The following is a 21121-nucleotide window of genomic DNA, read 5'->3' as shown; positions in this document are numbered from 1 at the left end:
ATAAATTCTAGGAAATGAGCAAGGGAGTTTGTACTTGAGTAGTTTTCCCAGTTAATGTTTGGGTAATTGAAATCACCCAATGTCAGGGTGTTTGGTAGGACCTTTGTTTCCCAGTGTTTCCAGGAATGCGGAGTGGGGGTCTGGGACATGGTGGGTGATCTGTAGCAAGCTATAATTTGAATAGCAGTTTTGCCCATTAGTTGTATGTGGATGATCTCTGAAGCATCGTGCTGTGCTACTAACCTGGAGGTGTGGGTATCCTTGATGAATATGGATACTCCCCCGCCTTTTGTATTTCGGTCCGGGTTTTGTGACCGAAATGTATGGTATGAGTTGTAGCCTGGTAGTGTTGGGGTGCTCTCTGGACCCTTAAACCAGGTTTCTGTTACTGCACATATATCAATTTTCTCCATACTGAGGAGTGCCTCGAGTGGTTGGATTTTGAGGTTTAGACTTCTGGTATTGAGTAGCATTACCCTCAGTTTTTTGTTACTTGTGCTATTTACGGCGGTGGGTTTGTCTTTTGATGCTTGCCTAAAAAAGGTACTATGGGGGTGGCAAGAGCCTTGGCCATTATTCGAAAGCCTAAGGGCGACAGGTGCAAGCTGTCTCTAGAGAAGCAGCGTGGCTTGTCGAGCATGTCATCCCAGGCTGACAGACACTGGATCCCCTTTGAATGACACCAGAAGCTTAGCCAAATGTTGAAATTGATCATTTTATTCTCTATACTGTGGTATCATTCTTGGTGAGGGCAGGATGCTACTCAGGGTCAGGGTCATACCGGCCTGGGCTATGTGATCAGAGAGCTCCTCCATGTCTCTCTTCATGTAGTCCAGGGAGGTACGGCTCAGGTCATTCACACCAACATGGACAATGACAGAGTCATATTTGTACTTGTTCTGGAGTGACCTGAGTGCTTGTGTTATGTGGCAGATCCTAGCACCCGACAGGCAGCCAACAGTAACCTTGTTCAGCCTATTGAGTGGGATGTCAGTGTGCCTGACTATAGAGTCACCTATTACTAGTGTGTTGGGTATGTTATTTTGCCTTAAGGGCTGTGATTGTGTGGCACACTGGTTTTGTGAAGTGTGTGTTTCATGGTTTGTGTTGGAGGGTGGAGGTTGCTTGGATGTCTGCTTTGGAGGTCTCTGTTGCTTCTGCAGATTTTTATTTAGGATCTCAGAGTATGTTTTCATGAATGTGTGTTTTTTGCCGGTGCTGGTTTCATAGGTCTATGTGAAACTGGGGGTGTGATGCAAGTCATTCCCTTCTCTTGACTGCCTGGTGCAGTCTTGGGTTGAGAGAGCTTAGCCTCCAGTTTGGCTGTATAATTGCATCTCTCACGTGTATTAGTGTTTGGTGGAAGGAGGAGAGGGTTGTCTGTGTACATGAGGCAGTTGTAACATTGCCTCAAAATGCCCAGATTCACCAGTTGGACCAGAGAATACACCTGAAACTGCCCTTTGGACATGCCTGGATAGGTACAGTGAACTGTTTTACTGATTGGCTAGTAAGGTCGAATAGAGAGCCTTGTCCTTTACAGTATAGGGGGCGTCTACTGGTAAGGTTTATTAGTGCTTGCTATGAGTTTTGAGCAAGTGCCGGTATGAGAAGTGAATGGTTTGAGTGCTTAAGTTGAAAGTTTGTCTAGTTCCAAGGGAAAAATTGAAGAGTAGACTTTGTGGAGCGGGTAATATTTATGCCATAGCTAACCAGCGTGCAAAACCATGCAAATGCGGGTTTTATAGCAGAGAAATGAAAGAGAAATTAGCCCAAAATGGCCAATAAACTACTAATTTCTGGCCTGAAACCACTCCTCCAGGGACAGATAGGCTGCTCAAAGGTCCCTCTCTCACAGTGAACAGAGAAACTTCCTTCTATCCAAGTATAAGGTATGGGCAAACACAGAAACTTGTAACACAGCCTTGAATTCAGCACTAACCTGAAAACTGGACTATACTAGCTTAGAAAGGCAGGAAAACAAGTATTTTTTTTTTTTTCAGAAAATAAAGCAGATACAATCAAAAAACACTTTAAATGCACAGAAATGGCTATCACACTTCAGTGTGTAGCCCACAACAGGTAAACAGGTAATTTAAACACAAAAACGACTTTGTTAAAGTGCAGGCAGTAGAATAAGTACAATATGTCGCTGAAACAAGCTTTTTAAATCACAGAAACTCTAGAAAATTGGCATTTTAGGCAGAATTAGCTAAAGGCAGCAAGAAAATGCAGAAAAATGATACTTAATCACTCCAAAGTCTCTTTTTTGTCTCCCTGCTGCGGTAGAACTCTGCAGGGCACCAGGCAGGAGCTTGCTGAGCTGTATGCTCTTATGGTAAGTGTATTTAATCAACTCTGCTTTCTTCTGAACACACCCCATTTCACAATTGTGACATTAAAATGTCAGCCAGACATAATAGTGATTTTTATATTGAACCCGTAATTAGATAATATACAAATGTTATTGTAAGTATGCAAACATGTTATCTGTCTTAAGCCTAGTAGATATGCTCCTGTTATTAGTGTGACTGTGCAGAAGTGATCTTCAGTTTGCTGCAAAGCAATTTAGTAGAGTGCACTCCATTTTTGAGATATTTGCATAATTACAATTTGCATTAATATTTGCATATTTAATGGGCACATGTAAATATTTGTTAGGGCGGTGGTAGTTGACTATCAATAGAAAGGTTTTCCATCATTCTGTATACTTTCATTTGATTCCATGGAGTATCATATAAACACTTTCTGGTTTGATTTTCTTATGGTTATTAACAAATGGAATACATTCATGCTATTTTCACAAAAATAACCCAAATTTTCCATGTATAAGTAACCCATTTGTCTGAGGAGCCATTCCTGACCTCTGTGGTGACTGGACATGTGAAAATGCAGATGTACAATGCATCCATTGACACAGTATCTGAAATATCTATGCGTACATGCATATTTTATTACTAAGAAAGTTTAAGTTGGGCATTTATTTATTTATTGATTGATTGATTGACATTGTTTACTGGGAAGTCCTACTTTGGTGCCCTTTTTCAATGGAGGCATGGGGAGAAAAGTTGTAAGGTAACTAATGTAATGCAGTCAATATTTACAGTAATACATTTTGTAATGCATATTCAGTGAATATACAACATAGTCTGTATACTATTTGTATTGATATTCACAAACCTTAATATACAAGCATTGTACTGAAAATTTACAGATAGAAAAGTGTTGTATAAGATAAGTAGGACTAATTTAAGAAATACATTAGAGTGAGGGATTAGAGTGGATAAGCAAGTTAATGGAGAATAGTGATAGAATGATAATTTGATTGTGCTAATTGGAAGCAGGTATAGTAGTTTAAGTACTACAATGAAGTGAAGTATTGGAAGGGAATAAACAGTTTAAATGATTTAGTGCTTTAAAGGGAGGTATAAGAAAGATGATGAAGGGGGTTAGGAGAAGTTGTTTCCAAGGTGATTAGCAAGGACAAAGCCAGTAGGCGGAGAAGGAATTCTCTTAATGGTTTGAAAAGATGTTTTGAGGTAGACCTGATTGATATAGGAGCTTTATTCCAAGTTCCAGATCTAGTATTGAAATGGAGACTGATTCCAGCAGCCCTTTGTGGTTTGTAGATGTTAAGCAGTTGTTTATCATTTGACAGAAGGGGGACAGTTTGGTAGATAGCATTGGAGTATGAGGTATTTGCTGGGCAGGTAAATGGGAAATAGATAATTACACGGGGATAAGTTGAGCTGGAGTATAAGATAAGAAGGAAGTTAAAGCCACTTTGAAGTGTTTTTAGTGCTAAACGGTGGGTCTCAAGTTTTTTTGCAAGCAAGTCTGTCAGTTTTGTTGTAGCATTGTTCAAGTGAGGGCTTGTAATTTGGTCGTGATAGGAGATGTAAGTGGTGGATAGATCTACCTTGACATAGAGTTTGTAAGGAATTTCCTTAAGGGTACTTAGTTTTTGATGGATTTTCTTGATGCTGTTGTGGATATGTAAATCAGATTAAGGATTGTCATAGATTCTCATGCTTAGTAGTTTTGTATGTGAGGTAACTTCAGTCATGGTATTATTGAAGAAGAAATGTTTTTTCATGGAAATGAGATTTGGGGAGGGGGGTGATTTAGTTTTTTGGGGATTTAATTGTGGATGATTATCCCGTAGCAAACTTTCAACAGGGTAATGGTTTTAGAGTAGTTCTATGAAGATGTACGAGGTTATCTGAAATGCATATTAAGGTAGAATCATCAGTGTATTGTATGAGGGAAGCTTGCTGAGAGGATTTATGTATTTTGTTAGTGAATATATTGAAGCGTAAAGGGCTAGGAATGGAGCCCTGTGCCACTTCTGTGGTGACAGGAAGGAGGAGAAAAGAGAGCAAGCCATTTAACAGACTGGTGTATCAGTTAAGTTTTTAAATCATAGTAGTGTGGATTGTGATAGCCATAAGGAGGACCATTGATAGAGTAGTTTTTGGTGTGATACTAGATCAAAAGTTTTAGAGAAATAAAGGAATACAGAAAAAACAAGTCTGCATCTGCCTCTAGGTTTGTTAATAGTATCTGTGAAGGTTAATAAGGCTGTGATGGTGGTGCGGGGATCAGGAGCTTTTCCTGAAGGATATGGTCAAATAGTTTCTTTTGAATGCATTTCTCAAGAAGTTCTGACAAAGGGGATAATGTCAGCAATAGATATGAAATTGGTTGTATCAGATGTGGTTACTCCTTTATGAAGGGGGTGACGAATAAATTTTTCCATAGAAAATAATTTGTGATCCCTTGATAGATCTATTGATTGGGACAGACACAGGATAGTCTGTGGAACTGGCAGCTAGCTTGAGGTATTTTGCTGGGAGATCTCCTGCCAAAGGAGAACAGGGTTTCAGTTAAAGGAGTAGTGATTTGATGTAGGAGGGTCTGGATGGGTTTTAGGGTGAAACAGGGGGTGTTTGCTGTCTGGGGAAAGGGCATGTTAAGGATTGTGTGGTGGAAAGTCTTTAGTAAGGCTTTTAATGATTTCTGTAAGACGTGTCTTAAATTGACCAGCCATTTCAAAGGGAGTGTTATTTGGGGCAGGATTAGAAGTGGTTCTTCCAGGATGGGAGTATATTATTATTAGAAGAGCAGAATTATTTTTTTTTAGGATTGTAACACTGATTTAGTAAGAGGTTACTGTAGTATGTTTTTTTATCTACATTAATCTGTCTTTTAGTACGGTTATGTAATTCTTTAAAGTATTGTACGTTTTTTGAACTGTGTGTTTTAACCATGCTTTCAGAGCACCATCTCCTCCATGCATCAGATGCCTGCTATGGTGGATAACCAATAAGTATGATTATTCTTGTTTTGTTCTAGTTGGAAAGTCAAAACAAATGAGCCAGCACAAAATGTGTGGTTTTTAACACAGTTTAATGTGTAAAAAACATGACAATGGGTGAAGGGACATGAATCCCAAACCCAACCGGTTTTGGCTAAGTAGCCTTCTTTAGTGGAAGACAAAATACAGAACAAAGCATAGAACCAAAAGGTCCTCCTTATAAAGCAAAAGGCAGAACCCAACAGACATTCCTATTGGTTAATAAGTGTTCATTTAAACCAGGAGGGAAAAGCCCCCCCCCCCCCAGTTTTTAATAATCCATTTTTTTCTCCTTAGTGTTCAAAACACTGTGCTAACCAACTTTATCCCTACAGTCCCCTGTAATATGATCAATAATGGTAAATCTAAATACCGAAGTATTGTGTTTGCAAGTGTGTTTATATAGGGCATTCAAAGGCTTTTTGTGTCAGTCACTCGTGTTCCTCTATTCTGAGTTTCAAAGGTCTTGATGTTTGGCCCACATAAAATGCAGAGCATGTACAAGTCACCAGATAAATCACCCAACTTGTACTGCAGTTGGCCAAAAAAAGAATGTATACTGTTGATGTATTCCTACTGCTGAATTCTTTTGCCTTATTTACCCGATGGCAGTATGAGCAATGACCACAAGGGACACATTCCATCAGTATATCTCCTGTTGATGTTCTTTGGTATGGAACATTCCCCTTATATTCCAGTCTGTTATAGAGGCTAAAAAGGGAAGCCCAAGGTGCGGCCCCTGTGGAAAGAAAAAGGACATATGTCCCCCAAATGGTCAATTTGTTTTCCTCCAACAGAATATTCCAATGTCTGTGAATGAGTTTCATAAAGGATTTAGTATTCCTGCCATACATGGTAACCAATCTCAATTTAATCTCAGAATCTGATGAGTGTTTATGATACTCCAGTAACCTAGCTCTATCCTGATTGGAAGCAAATTGGCTGGCCCTGCTAATGTCACCTACTTGATCCTGCTTGTAATGGCTGAATGAGGAGGAATTAGAACAAATCCTCTTACCTTCAAAAATTGAGATTTGGGGATGTTTTTGATGATATGTTGTGGTTGGAAGCTAGTGACATGCAGGAGAGAGTTGTACTGGGGAAATTTTCTATATATATATATATATATATATATATATATATATATATATATATATATATATATATATATATATATGAGTTTCCAGAGTATTATCTGAATTCTGACTGACTAATACATCCAGAAAGGTAATCTCAGTTTTACTGAAGTTGACCTTAAACTCAGTACTCCATTTGTTCTCATTAAGGTAATCAGCAAACTCTTGCAAAAAGATCTCATCCGACCTCCACACCAACCAAAAATCATCAAGATACCTCCTCCATGTATCAGTCTCATTGATGTACAAATTATGAGAGGCATCATAGGTCAATTCCTCATCCAAATAAGCCTGTTCCTTTGAAGAATGGATTTTGGTCTCTTACGTTTGGGGGTAAATGGTTTCTTATCAGAGGTCATAAAATTAAAATTTTTAAATGCCTCAAATGGTCTGCTCTTCTCATAATCCCCTACATCCCTTGTTGAATTTTTTCATCTTCTTTTCTTTCAATGTTTTTTCCAAATCAAGTAAATCACTACTCAACTAGTTCACACAGGGAGTATAACAGGTTAGGGTTTCAAACTTATTGAGATCCTGACATGAAACCTCAACCTCCTGAATATTCTGTTGGACTGTTCATTCATAATATGCAGCCAAGGCATCCACAAACCCCATGGAGGCCTATTGTACTTGCAGCCACTGTTTTGTAAGTGCTTGATCAGCACTATGTATAAGGGGTTGACGCTTGACTACAAGTCCCCTAGCTGAAATCTGTTTGCATTGATAAGCCTTAAGACATAAATGCCAAACATTACTTCTCAAATTATTCATATTTCTAGTCAGTTTGGAAAAGACCACCTTACATTCATTAGTTGGATCATTCTCAGTAACTGCCACCCTATATGTAGAATTGGCAAAACCCAACCTAAATACCCCCAAATTGTCTGTATCAGAAGATAAACCTTTAATAAGAGAGGCCAAATCCATATTGAATTTATTACTCATTTATTCAAAACCAAAAAAGTTTATCAGTAATTCATTTGGATACACTAGGCCCACATCCAAAAGGAGTGAAATTCCCCACTAAATGGCCAAAAAACAAAAGGGTAGATAATTATAGGTTCCACTATATTCCCAATATAGGGGGCCAAATACCGCAATATATTATCCCAAAATTTGGCATCTATATAATTTCACATGCAGTGGGGGGTTCAACAAACAGAGGTCACACTCAAAAAATGGTATTTACTTCAAAATTATCCAATAAGGTTATACAATAAATAGCCCTTGTTGTGAATAACCATTACGGTCCTTATCAAGGAATAAATACTCACACACAATGCTACGTATCACCAAATATCAGTGATAGACCTCCCAATTAGCTGAGCCCCAATTTATAAGTTCAGTTTGGGTAATTCAAAACGTCATCAAAAGTAGGAATAATTGCAACTGTAATAGGTGCCAAAGATAGGACAAAGGTGCAAACAACTAAATCAAAAAATCTATTGGTGGTAAACTTCCAAATGGTAAGGGTCTAGTTATATATTAATGAAATTTAGAAAGAATAACCAAAATTGGTATTGGAATAAGCACAAAAATGCCAACAGTGTTTGCTAAATGGAAGAGAGCATTATTCAAATAGAATAATGTACCAGGCCCAAAATAAAACTTATCCCAATCACAAAAATGACCTTATTTTTATAGTACTGGTCAGATATCCAAAGATGTATCAAATAATATTCAGAGAGGTATGAGGTAAAGAGGGCAAAACAGTCTAAACTATACACCCACTAAAGTGTTCCTAAACATCTATAACTTCCCATCAATATTAATACACAAAAATGTATATCTAAAGAACCTAATGGGAGATGGATATTATATGACACATCCCTTCACATCATCGGAAATAGTTAACCCCACACACCTAAATGCAGTATATGTTTAAGAAACATCCCCCAATTAAACAATTCAAAAAATATGCATCATAGTTTCATAGGTTGGTACTAGGCTATCGACCCTAGGGCCTATACAAGCCTAGCCATAACAATTCCCTGGATATTTCTTCCCACAATATTTACCCCCCTGGACCCCTGTCTGGCAGGGTCACTGACCTGATCCCTGGTGTGAATTTCCTATCTTCCATCCAGTCGTCAAGATTCCTTTTGAAGAGGGCCAATAAGGCCAGTCTATTCCAGTGTATTTAGAGTCTCTGGTTCAGGAACCTATCCCTCCAGCATGTTTTGTTCATTGTGATGACAAGGTTTAGATCCTTGAAGCATGTGGCTCTGAGAGATTGGGATTTCTTTAAGTGGAGCATGTCCAACAGATAAGGGTTTGACATGGCCTTGTATGTTACGCAGAGATCACCTCTGAGTAGACGGTATGCCACAGAGTATAGGTGGAGTTTTTTTTAAGATGGTCAGCATAGGGCATCTACTGTAGGCCTGTGATTCTTTTAGTGAGGTTATTTCTGCGGCCTTTCCAGCTGTTGCAGATGTCTTCTGAGGTACATACCAAATGGGACGTTGTACTCTATAATGGGTCTAATGAGGGATGAGTACAGTGACCACCTTTTGTCTTGATGAAAAGCCCTTGATGAGGTGTGCCACATAGAAGGATTTCCTGACTGTTGTGGTGATGTGGTTATCGAAGGTAACACCACTGTCCACCTGTGTCCCCAAGTCTCTCATCACACTTTCAGTGTTTAGTGTACTGCCACCTATGTGGTAATTCATGGGTACATGTTTTTTCCCAAAAGGGATAACTATACATTTCTTGGCATTAAGCTTGAATCCATGGCTCTGGCACCAAGCATCTATTTTCTGAAAGGCCCTTTTGTAGAATGCCCACATCATTTGGGGATTCAATAATGGCTCCCAGTTTGCAGTCATCTGCGAACTTTATTAGCCAGAGTCCCTTAGTGTTGGCCTGTACTTCAGAGAAGTAGATGCCAAACAAGAGAGGTCCCAGGACTGAACCCTGAGGTACTCCACTTGTCTGGAGCTGGATTTGGAGTCTGCTACTTTTACAGTCTGGGTTCTGTCAGTAAGCCAGTTGGCAACCCATCAAGTGACATAGGAAACTGTGCCCAGCTTAGTAAGTTTATCTATGATTCCAGAGTGGGGGGTGGTGTCGAAGGCCTTGGCAAGGTCCAGATAGGCTGTGTGGACCACCTTACCATCATCCACAGCTCTGGAGACTGATTCTAAGAAGTCAGTCAAGTTCAGGAGACAAGATCGGCCCTTCACGAACCCAAACTGGGTGGGGTCAAGTGATTGAAGGTTGCCAATGTCTTTGTTTATAAGTTCCATTATAATGCATTCCATGCCCTTGCAGATTAGGCTCGTCAGACTGATGGGACAGTAGTTCCTGGGATCCAAGGTGGATCCCCCCTTGTGGAGTGGGATAACTGTAGCTGTGCGCCACTCGGTGGGTTCGAAGCCTGAGGTGAGGTTATGATTAAACGTGACACTTAGGTGAGGTGCCAGTTAATTTTGTAGTTCATGTAGTACACAGCCTGGGATGTCATCTGGTCCCACAGATGCTATGTTCTTAGCTTTGGAGAGTGTGGTTTCTACCTGTGTGGCCATGATTACCGGAATTTGGCAATCTTTTGGTATTGAGATGGGCCCTTTAAAGGGTGAGGTGGGGGTGAAGTTGGCACTAAATCGATCTGCCAGGATATTGGCAATATCCTTGGGATCGGTGTATTTAATGACATTCTGTTGTAGCTCAGAGCAGATCTGAGCATTGCCATTTAGATTCTTGACGTAACTATAGAATGCCTTGTGGTTATCTTTGGAATCTTTGGCAATTTTATTTTCATAACTAGCTTTGGAGGATTTTATGAGGGATCTCAGCTTCTTACTGAGGCTGGTAAGGGAGTTTTTTGCATCCTGGGATTTTCTTCTTTTCTGCAACAGTTTCTTCCTTCAGTTGTATAGTTTGTGTATGGCAGGAGGCCACCAGATTGTCTTCCTTTTTTTGGAGGAGAGCGTCTTGATTCTGTTTGGGATGGCACGATTCATGCACGAGTGGATGTGCTCGTACAGTGCCTTAGTGTAGGATTCAGCAGTCGAACTTTTAGCTCCCATCTGCATGGGTGTCATGAAGTTTGTCACTTCTGACTTGAGTAGCATGAAGTTAGCTTTGGAGAATTTCTTTTATGGAGGTTTCCTTATTGAGAGGTGGGGGTGGCATGTGGATGTCCAGGGTGATTTGCTTATGGTCAGACCTGACCAATGAGGAGGGACCACTGGTGTGGAGCATCTGTCTCCCATGTTGGTAATGACCAGGTCTAGGATATTGGAGCCCCTGGTGGGGACAATGGATTAGTTGATCCCGGGTGTTGGAATTTATGAATTCCAAGAACCGCTGGGTAAAGATGTTGGTACCCGAGCAGTTGTTCCAGTTAATGGCAGGGTAGTTGAAATCACCCAGTATTAGGGTGTTTGGTTGTATCTTGATATTTTCCAATATGTTTAGAAAGGTGTAGTGAAAATCTTGGGGCATGGTGAGGGATCTGTAGCAAGCTACAGTTTGGAGTGCAGTCTTACCTGGCGTTAGTTGCACCTGGAGAGTTTCAGATGCATTGTGTTGGGCAACTAGCCTGGAGGTGTGAATAACCTTGGTGAATATGGACACTCCTCCACCTTTAGTGTTTCGGTCTTGGTTTGGTGACCGAAAAGTGTGGTAAGAGCTTTAGGCTGGTATTGCAAGGGTGCTCTCTGGAGCCTTGAACCAGGTCTCAGTTACTGCACAGATAGCAGCTATATTCTCCATTTTTAGGAGTGCCTCGAGAGAGTGCATTTTGAGGTTTAGACTTCTAGCATTGAGTAGCATTACCTTCAGATTTTGCGTGCTTGTATCTGTTACGGTGGTGGTTTTGTCCTTTGAACCTTGCCTAAAAAAGGCACTATAGGGGTGGCAAGAACTTTAGCCAGTAACCTGAATCCCAGGGGTGACAGGTGCAGATCATCTCTGGCAAAGCATCATGGTTTCTCGATCATGTCGTTCTAGGCAGACAGATACTGTTTCCCCTTTGAATGACACCGGAAGCTTAGCCAATTGTTGAAGTCAGTCATTTTGTCCTTGTACTGTGGTATCATTCTGGGCGAAGGCAGGATGCTACTCAGGGCTAGGGTCATACCTGCCTGGGCCACATGATCCGAGAGCTCTTCCATGTCTCTCTTCATGTAGTCCAGGGAGGTACGTCTCAAATCATTCATTCCAACATGGACAATGACAGTCGTATTTGTACTTGTGGAGTGACTTGAGTGCATGCGTTATGTGGTGGATCCTGGCACCCAATAGGCATCTGACTGTAATTTTCAGCCTGATGAGTGGGACATCAGTGTGCTTGACTATAGAATCACCTATGACTAAAGTGTTGGGTACATTGTCTTACCTTAGGGGCTGCTATTGGGTGGCACATTGGTGTTATGAGCTGTGTGTCACTTTGATTGCGACTGGTGTTTGTTTGCATTTCAGCTTTGGAGGTCCTCGTTGCTTGGGCAGGTTAATGTTAAGGGCCTCTGCATATGTGGGTTTAGTGTTGCTATGTGGAGGTGGTGTTGGTGTGGGTTTTAAAGGGCTGTGTGTTGCTTGAGGTGTAGTGCAGGTGTTAACCTTCTCCTCTTGACTGTCTAGCACAATCTTGGCTGGAGAGAGATTTGCTTCCAGTTTGGCTATGTAAGTGCATCTCTCACAGGTTGTAGTGTTGGGTGGTAGGAGGAGAGGGTTGTCTGTGTACATGAGACAGTTGCTGCATTGCCCCAGTATGCCCAGATTCACCAGGTGGACAGGAGAAATCACCAGGAGCTGACCCTTGGACATGCCTGTTTAGGTGCTTTTTTTTTGTAAAGTAAAAGAGCTGTTTTCCTTTAACTTTGCAAGGTACTTTGCAATTATAGGCTGTTTAGTGCCTATGATTAATTTCTCCTTAACAAGGAGAGTTGAGAGCTTGTATCAGTCTAAGGCTTCCTAGTGCTTTCCAGCAGGTTCTAGAGCAAGTGCTCGCACTCAAAAAAAATTGAACGAAGAGAAGAAATTTTAACTAAGAACTGAACTTCATGACAATAAAAGCATTCAAAAAAATAGTAAATCACACCAACGACTCTTGTAGAACTTTAGCGCTTTCATCTTATTTATTATCAAGACTTCTTCAGAAAGACATGTTTCATAAGTATGTGCAACCATTTTCACTTCCTTTATATACATTAGTTCTAGCAGGCCATTTAAATTAACAACAGTTCCTTTCCAATAGTAAAGTGTGAACAAGCAGGGTGCTGTGTGCATTTTCATTAACATTACAATCACAGTTACATAAGGTAAGTTAGTCAGACAGTAATAGCCTTGTGGTGCCGTGTGCATACTAAAAGGGATTGTGTGCAAGTTTGGCTATGTAAGTGCATCTCTCACAGGTTGTAGTGTTGGGTGGTAGGAGGAGAGGGTTGTCTGTGTACATGAGGCAGTTGCTGCATTGCCCCAGTATGCCCAGATTCACCAGGTGGACAGGAGAAATCACCGGGAGCTGACCCTTGGACATGCCTGTTTAGGTGCTTATTTTTGTAAAGTAAAAGAGCTGTTTTCCTTTAACTTTGCAAGGTACTTTGCAATTATAGGCTGTTTAGTGCTTGTGATTAATTTCTCCTTATTAACAAGGAGAGTTGAGAGCTTGTATCAGTCTAAGGCTTCCTAGTGCTTTCCAGCAGGTTGTAGAGCAAGTGCTAGTCACAGGGGTTGAGATTTTAGTGCTACTACTGAGAAACCAGCTAGTTCTAAGGGAAATTTGAAGAGCAGACTTTCTGGCACCTGGAATAGTTTAACTGTAGCTCCATGGTGCTGCACGATGTGAAAAATGTACAAACAAGCGTTTTTAAGCCAGAAAGTTGAAAGGGGATAGAAATCGGCCCAAAATGGCCAATAAAATTACAATTTCAGAGCTGGAAACCACTCCTGTAGTGTTAGGCAGTACAATGATCACCACTCCCACTGGTAAGCATTAGGACTTCCCTCTACCACAGCAAGGTCTGGATAGCTCTGAACACAGAAAATAGTCCTGAAACCAGCAAAGCCTGGGATCTGGACTATAGCTAGGAAAGGTGGGAAACAAGCAAACAAGATAGTATTTTTTTTTTTTTTGTTAAGACAGGCAAAACAATGCAATAATACAGTAAATAAACACAGAAAAGGCTAACACACTTGAGTGTGTAGCCCGAAACAGTAAATGCAATTAAAACTCTACAAAATTAGCAATTTAAAACTTTTAAAACGAAGCAAGCCAAGTGCACAACTGAAAACTATTTGAGGCAGTAATACAGTAGAATAAGTAGCTAGTCTACATATACAGAAAAGCAGCTAAACCACACTAAAACAATTCAGATGCAGTGCAACCTAGAGCACTTGAGTTGTGGCAATATTAAGGCAAATGCAGTTTTAATAAATGCACTAAAATATACTCTATATTTCCAAAATCTTTGAGAAGCACAGTCAGAACACAAGGAGATTTCACAGACATTGGAATATTCTTTTGACGGAAAACAAATTGTCTGACCATTTGGAGGACATATGTGCTTTTTCTTTCCGCAGGGGCCACACCTTGCGCTCCCTTTTTAGACGCTATAAGAGATTGGACTGTAGGGGGAATGTTCCATACAAAAGAACATTAACATGAGATATATTGATGGGATGTGTCCCTTGTGGTCATTGTTCATACTGCTATCAGGTAAATAAGACAACATAATTCAGTAATAGGAATACATCCACAGTATACAATATTTCTTTTTTGGCCAATTGCAGTATAAGTTGGGTAATTTATCTGGCGACTTGTACATGCTCTGTGTTTTATGTGGGCCAAACATCAAGACCTTTGGAACTCAGAATAGGGGAACACATGAACTGTAGGGATAAAGTTATTTGGCAGTGTTTTGAACATTAAGAAAAAATGGATTATTAAACTTGGGGAACTTTTCCCTCCTGGTTTAAATGAATGCTTATGAATTAACCAATAGGAATGTCTTGGGTTCTGCCTTTTGCTTTATAAAGCACTCCATGAAGGAATCGGAGCATGCCGCTGGAGACTTAGTGTAATCAGGAACCAGTATCCAGTTGAGAAACTGATAAACAGTTTTTGGGATAGTTATAACATGTGGAGGAGGAAATTAATTGAGTCAAGCCAAATAGTTTGAGGCTAGTTGATGGGTATTTTGTAGAGATAATCTGCCAGTCAAAATTAACATCACCTAGGATTATCATTTCATTAGATATTGTATGTGAGATCCAGTTTAGGAAGTTTTCCAGGATTGTAGCATTATTGCTTGGGGGAATATAGAGCACTGTAATATGTTTATGGTTATTTAGTTTAAGATGGGAGATGGAGTTTGTATTATGGAATTTGGAAATAGGTTTCCTACTCCACTAACTTTTTGAGTTCCGTCAGCCCTGATGATGATATAATCAGGGTGTGAAATTTCAGAGTCTAGTATATGTGGTTTTAGCCATGTTTCAGTTATGGCGAGAATATCTAGTATATTGTGTGAGATCCAGGCATGGAGTTCAGAAATTTTATTGTAGATGCTACGAGTATTTAAGGAAATAAATGTAAGTTGTTCAGGTGACTTTGATGTAGGCAGGTTGGGTTTTGATGGTTTTGGTGATGGTGTGGTCCATGTTTGGAAGGAGATGGTAGGGCTGAGTAGGCTGGGGTGTTGAGCTTGGAATGAGTTTTGGGTACTGTTGGGAAGTCAGGATGGGAGGAGAGGATCCTGTTGGGGTGATTATCCCATAGAGTGGTAAGAGAAAGAAAGATAAAGCTGGTAAGCTTGCTTTGGTTTAACTTCACAAGTTAATTTTGTTTTGGTGCATTTGGTGTGAGGATTTAGTAATTTAAAATTGAAGCAAAGATTGGGTGAGTCATTGTATATATATTTTGGAAGTGATTAATGGTGAAGTGGAGTAATTTGAATGCTAGAGGTGAAACAGTGGGAGAATGTATATAAACATATGCAGACTGGTAGCAGGTAGGCATCAGGTATCCATGACAACTTTTGAAGCATTATGTAAGCTTTCATTTGATGCCTTTAAGTACCAAATATACTGTTATCTGGACTGAATTATTGATATAAAAGTTAATATGGCACATACTCATAATGTGGTCCAAAAATACATCATACTTTTCTCACTTGCTGATTGCTATATTTGGGTGAGTTGACGTTCTTCACTTGTAAGCTGAGCTGTCCTGTGAAATACTTTTCCGCAAATGTTGTATGTGAGAACTGCTTTAGATGTTTACGTAAGTATGGAAATGTTGCATAATTGTATTTATCGCTAAATAAGTACAAGTATCTACAAAAACAGTGGTGGTAGACACCAGGTAGTAATGAGAGGTTTCCCAGCATTACACAAGTTTTCATTTGATACCATGAACTCCCTGTGGGGCAGGCTACTAAAATGAGTATTTCTGTTGTACATCTTAATAACTTTGAATTAGAACAAATCACTGTTTAACTACCTTTTCGTAACAAGTCCAGGGAGTAACAGTTAAAATGTATGTCAGCTTTGGTTATTTCAGTATATATTTAACTTGTTAGCAGACCAAATCTGCTTTTATATTGAATAGTTTATTAGATGAAACTACTCTAGTTGGTGTTTATAGTGTTGCTGCATTGCATATTAGGTACTATATTAGTGTTACTGTAATACATTGTCATGATATGCAAAAAAAAATTATTTACAACTATGATGCCACATAAATATTCAGATATCAGCACATATGAACATCACATCTACATTGTAACAACAGTAAATGTCCCATGTGCCAAAACAAATGAAAGCCCTTTATCTGTAAAACAGTGCATAGTAATACTACGGTGTCCTGGCTACCTTTTGCATAGTACTTTGTTAAATGCTGAGCATCAATCTGAAAAATTCAGAGACAGTCTGAGTGCAGCACAGAAATTAGTGCATTTCATGTAGTTGTTTACACTGTTATGTTACAAAATTCCACACAATAAAAATGATGAAACTCTGAACTTTGGCAATACTGACTGACTGTAATCCGTATTTATTAATACAAAAATGAGTCAAAATCAATGGTGCTGTATAAAATTGGGTCTAGTTCGGAAGTGTATGTAATTAGTAAAAGAATCACCATTATTTTGGTCCAGGTCATTGCAGAAAAGGCTTCATATGAGTTGGTTAACTAAGTAGTGAAAAAATATCCAACAGTGGAATTTTTTTTTTCTATTCACTCATACTAAACGTCTTGTACTCCCATTCTACTTTTGATGAAGCTGTGTATCGAACAACTGCTGGTAGCTAGGACCACAGTGATGACAATTTAGTCCAGCCAGTTTGATCCAGTTCTGCACAGATACACCTCTGTCCAATTGGTTAGCTTTTCAGTTGCATCAGACACCTGTGTAGCTCAGAAAGAATGTCTGGAAGGATGACTGCCAATGCAGGAGTGAAGCAGGGATCAGTTATAAAACGTACAATATCATTAATTTGTATGATGATGATGGAAGAAGAAAAACAAGTGCATAGCATACTAGCTGTGCTGCAAGAGCATGCAGCTTGGAGTGAGAAGTGAGAACACTGGGTCCTGGATGAATCTGCACATACTAACTTAAAAGTTGCAAAAAATACTTTTCCTTTGAGAAGTATATATTTTTCATATAGTTAAATAAGCCTGGTCATGATACTTAGCTGGAGGGAAATACTACTTTTTAAAGTCGCAAGCTGTTGTAGGAGGTTTAGGTGCGAAAGGGAGGCTTGCTTTTTAGAACTCCCACTGTATGTGCAAATAGAAAAAAACATGGAAGTCGTATTATTGGTGTGAGAGAAGTAATGTGATTACAATCATTTTCTCTTCCTCTTGCTGTTGAACGAGTTGTAAAATGATAGGAGGAGCTCCTCCTCCTCTGGTACGTGTATTCTTATTTGCATGGTTTTCACTTTTGGCATAGTTGCATTTCACTTTGGAGAAGGTTTATTGTCTACCTTGCATTTTTAGAATGTTGAATAACTATAGACCCGAGTGACCATTAATTCTGTAAATGGCCATTGTATTCAAAGTCTGAGAATGTTGCATTCCCTTTGCTTTTGATGGTATTGTATTGTATTGCAGGACACATTACCACCTCCATCTCATATGAGCTTCTGCTTCTTAACTTGTTTCCCTGTAATGCACTTTGAGCACATGTTGCTTTAAACCTAAAGCTTTGAATAAAGTACTAGCATACAGGTTGTTCATAACTTTGTAGTATGTGTTTTAGTGCATGTCATCCAGGTCCTTGGAAATACCTAATTATGTTCCCATTTTTTCTGTGGTAAGCTTTATTTATAGGTTCATAGGTAGGTACTAGGCTATCGGCCCAAGGATCTATGCAAGCCTAGCCAACACTGTTCCCTGGCTTTCACCACCCAAGAAAGTTATTTTCCTGTGACCTGGTAGAGCAGAGCCACACAAGTGATCCCAAGGTGAATTTCCCATTTCCCATCCACTCGTCAAGATTTCTCTTGAGTGCCATTGAGGAACTCTGCCTGACATTGATAGGTAGCTTGTTCCAGAGTATGGGAAGTCTCTGGGGCAGGAATCTATCCCTCCAGTATGTTCTGTTTATTGTGGTGACAAGGTTTATGTCCCTAGACCATGTTTCCTGGAGGGACTGGGATTTCTTTAGGTGTAGTATGTCTAACAGCTCTGGGTTTGGCATAGCTTTGTATGTTAGGCAGTGTTCACCTCAGATTAGGCTGGAGTTTTTTGAGACTCTCAGCGTAGGGCATCTGTTTGAGGCCTGTAATCCTCTTTGTGAGGTACTTCTATGGCCTTTCCAGCTGTTGCAGATGTCTTGTGAGGTACATTCCAAAAGGGGCATTGTACTCGAATGGATCTAATGAGAGCCGAATAAAGGGGAACAATGACTTCTTTTTTCCTGGATGAGAACCCTTTCGTGATATAGTAATACTTTTTTTCAGAGTGGGCTAATAGTGGTGTTTAACAATGTTGGTAAAACTCACATGATGACTGTTACCATTAATAGTCTCACTTTCTCATTTTAGATGAAAGGCTGCATCAAAGTTTTAAAAGACCAACCTCCTAACAGTGTAGAAGGCCTTCTGAATGCACTCAGGTATGTATATGCTTCCACAAAATAACTATTAAATTGTCAGTGCCTCTTTTCATTAGAAAATCTCGTTTTCATTGCTTTTATTTAATAAGCAATTCCACTTCAGTACATGTTTTACTGTTTCTTAAAAAAATCTATCAGTTACTGCTGTTCCACACACAGGCTAAATGAAGGTGAGTGAAACCTCTGTATTACAGAATTTTGATCAGCAATCATTCAGAGAAGTACTGTATTAGTGTGTAGTGGAGAAAACAGGTGTTAGTTTGAAGTTACATCTGCAGTAGATAAATAGGATATGCAACAAAATTTTGCTTATTAGATATTCTTTTCTAGAAGCTTTCCTGTAGGGGTTTGACACAGACTACTCCAGGGTGCAACTTCCTATTAAGGCAGTTGGTTTTCTCCCCCCCCCCCCAACACGTCACACATATACCCATGCCCAGTCTTTTCATCTGAATTAGAGGAGTTTTTAATCTCATCTTTTCAAATTTAATAGCCCTAAAATGTTTGCCAAAGTAGATTTTTTCCATTTTGTATTGTATTAAAGAATGAGTTTGTATGATAACAGAAGGCAAATCACCAAGAAAGACTTGTACAGTAAGCATTTCTGCCTGTTGGAGGACTTAGAGTACTGTTGTTTAGCCATTTTGTTTAGGCAGGTATCCCATTAACAAACTGCCACTACACACAGCCTTTTTTTTTTCAGAAAAGGGTGGCCATGTTGAAGGTCAAAATGTTTTATTATATAGGAAAGACAAGGGTAACAAACTCTGTTCCTCTGTTTTTTTCCTAATATGGTAGCAATAGTTCCTGCTGTCAGTGGCAAGGTGCTATGCTTCCCAGCTAAGGAATTAAGCCAGTTGAGTTCATTCGTGCTTCAGTGGAACTTTGCAAGCCAAGGTCAGTTAACACCTGCCAATGTATCAGTGGTTAAATTGCAGTCTGTATGCGTGCACACGCACACACATACATCACTTTTGGATTATCCAGCCACCTGCTATTGTTTCATTGGTGTTTTGTCAGGTACCATTCAGCCTTTTCTTTCTGAACATATGCCTTGGTTTTCATTTTCAAGCATTGCATTTTCTGTTCCATATCTTCTACTATGGCCTGTTTGGGGCATTTGTGTCCCACTATCGAGTTTATACCTTTAGTACTGTAAACTCAAATGTCATTAGTAAGAAGAGTAAGGTATACTACTCAATATCTACTTCCAAGCATTTTCGTTTTTGAGGCATACTCTGATGGTGAATGATCAATGCTTTAAAAGAACCTCAAAAGTGTGACCCATCTAAATCCATGCCAGCCATGTCTGTCTGCAGAATGTCAGGACACTTCTACTTCCACTCTTAGAGGCAGTGGCTTCTCAAGCTGTCGGCACACAAAGAATGGACAGAGTTTTCTTCCTATCTTTAATTTGGAATCGGAGTGCTGGCCGAATTCTTTATTGTTAAATGAATTGGACAAAAGTGACATCCTCCTTATATGTATGCAGTCATTTATAAGATTGATGTTGAGCACTTAAGCTTACCTTGAGTGTCTAAAGTAAGTGCCTTTTATGGTAAGGTGCACCTGGGATATGATGTAGATCATGTGGATGATGCAGGTGTAGCTCTATATACCTTTCTTAGCTTTACATGTCAACCATTCAGGACACATTAAAGTGTTCTCATGGAATATGTATAAATGTCTAGTTTTGTTTAAGATGGAAGATGACATGTTTTAGATCCCTGGAAATAATGGATAAACCACTGGCTTCAGTGGAAGAACTACAAAATGTTTCTCAAAAAGCACAAGTACTAGGTCCATCACTGCAATTTTTTTTTTCTTCTAAATACTGTTTTTTTGTCATTAAGGAGGGAAATGTTACACTTGTATAATCCATCTGGTGCACCCATAACTAACAGTTAATACATGACTACTTTGATCCATTCATAGTTTCCCCATTAATAAGATAGATGATCCAAAACACCCCTGATATAAAGCAGTACTGTTGCTTGCAGTTTTGTATAGCAGTCCTCTGTACCTCTACTTACATGCTTGACTAGATTCTTGGAGTACCCCAGGACAGTGTACAGCACTCCAGTTTAATTCTACAGCTTCTCCCCTTCCATCTTATTTGCACTGCCCCATAGATAACCCCCTCCCCGAATGGCCTACCTTTTCTTCTGGCTAGTAGTTGCCTACTAAGCTCCTTATCCATATAGGTGCATCCTAACCTACTAAGCTCCTTATCCATATCGGTGCATCTTAACCTTATGTTACTGTTTGTCTACTAGCATAGACTTCAGGCAAATCTCCTTGTACCCTCTCTAATTTTGTCATCTACTGCACCTTCACCGTTAATGTCATTTGCCTACACTAACTCACTGTATCTGACCAGAATATGGCTTCCTCCCTCACTTCCATCCCAAAGTTGCCTGATTTTTGTTCCATCCTGCCATGGCATTCACTGTATCCTGTCATCTTTGGCCACCCTCGTTTTTCCTAATCTACCACTGCTGGATAGATATGGGGCATATGCCATTAAATGACATTGAATTCAATAATTAGGATAT

The 21121-nt window shown here is 39.7% G+C and overlaps 1 protein-coding gene across 1 annotated transcript in view; it reads left to right on the top strand.

Annotated features, from left to right (window-relative positions):
- CYRIB (CYFIP related Rac1 interactor B) overlaps positions 1-21121 on the top strand; it is a gene marked incomplete in the record, with an annotated part of 1384994 nt that overhangs the window by 1300982 nt on the left and 62891 nt on the right. The window contains 1 exon segment of the mRNA XM_044066242.1: positions 18496-18566. Within this exon segment, the coding sequence (XP_043922177.1) occupies positions 18496-18566 (71 nt within the window).

The sequence above is a fragment of the Protopterus annectens genome, chromosome 3.part1, assembly GCF_019279795.1.
Source record: "Protopterus annectens isolate FY-2018-M chromosome 3.part1, PAN1.0, whole genome shotgun sequence".
NCBI lineage: Eukaryota > Metazoa > Chordata > Ceratodontiformes > Protopteridae > Protopterus > Protopterus annectens.
Note: the sequence above shows the minus strand (reverse complement) of the source record. Positions and strands in the feature narration are given on the sequence as shown.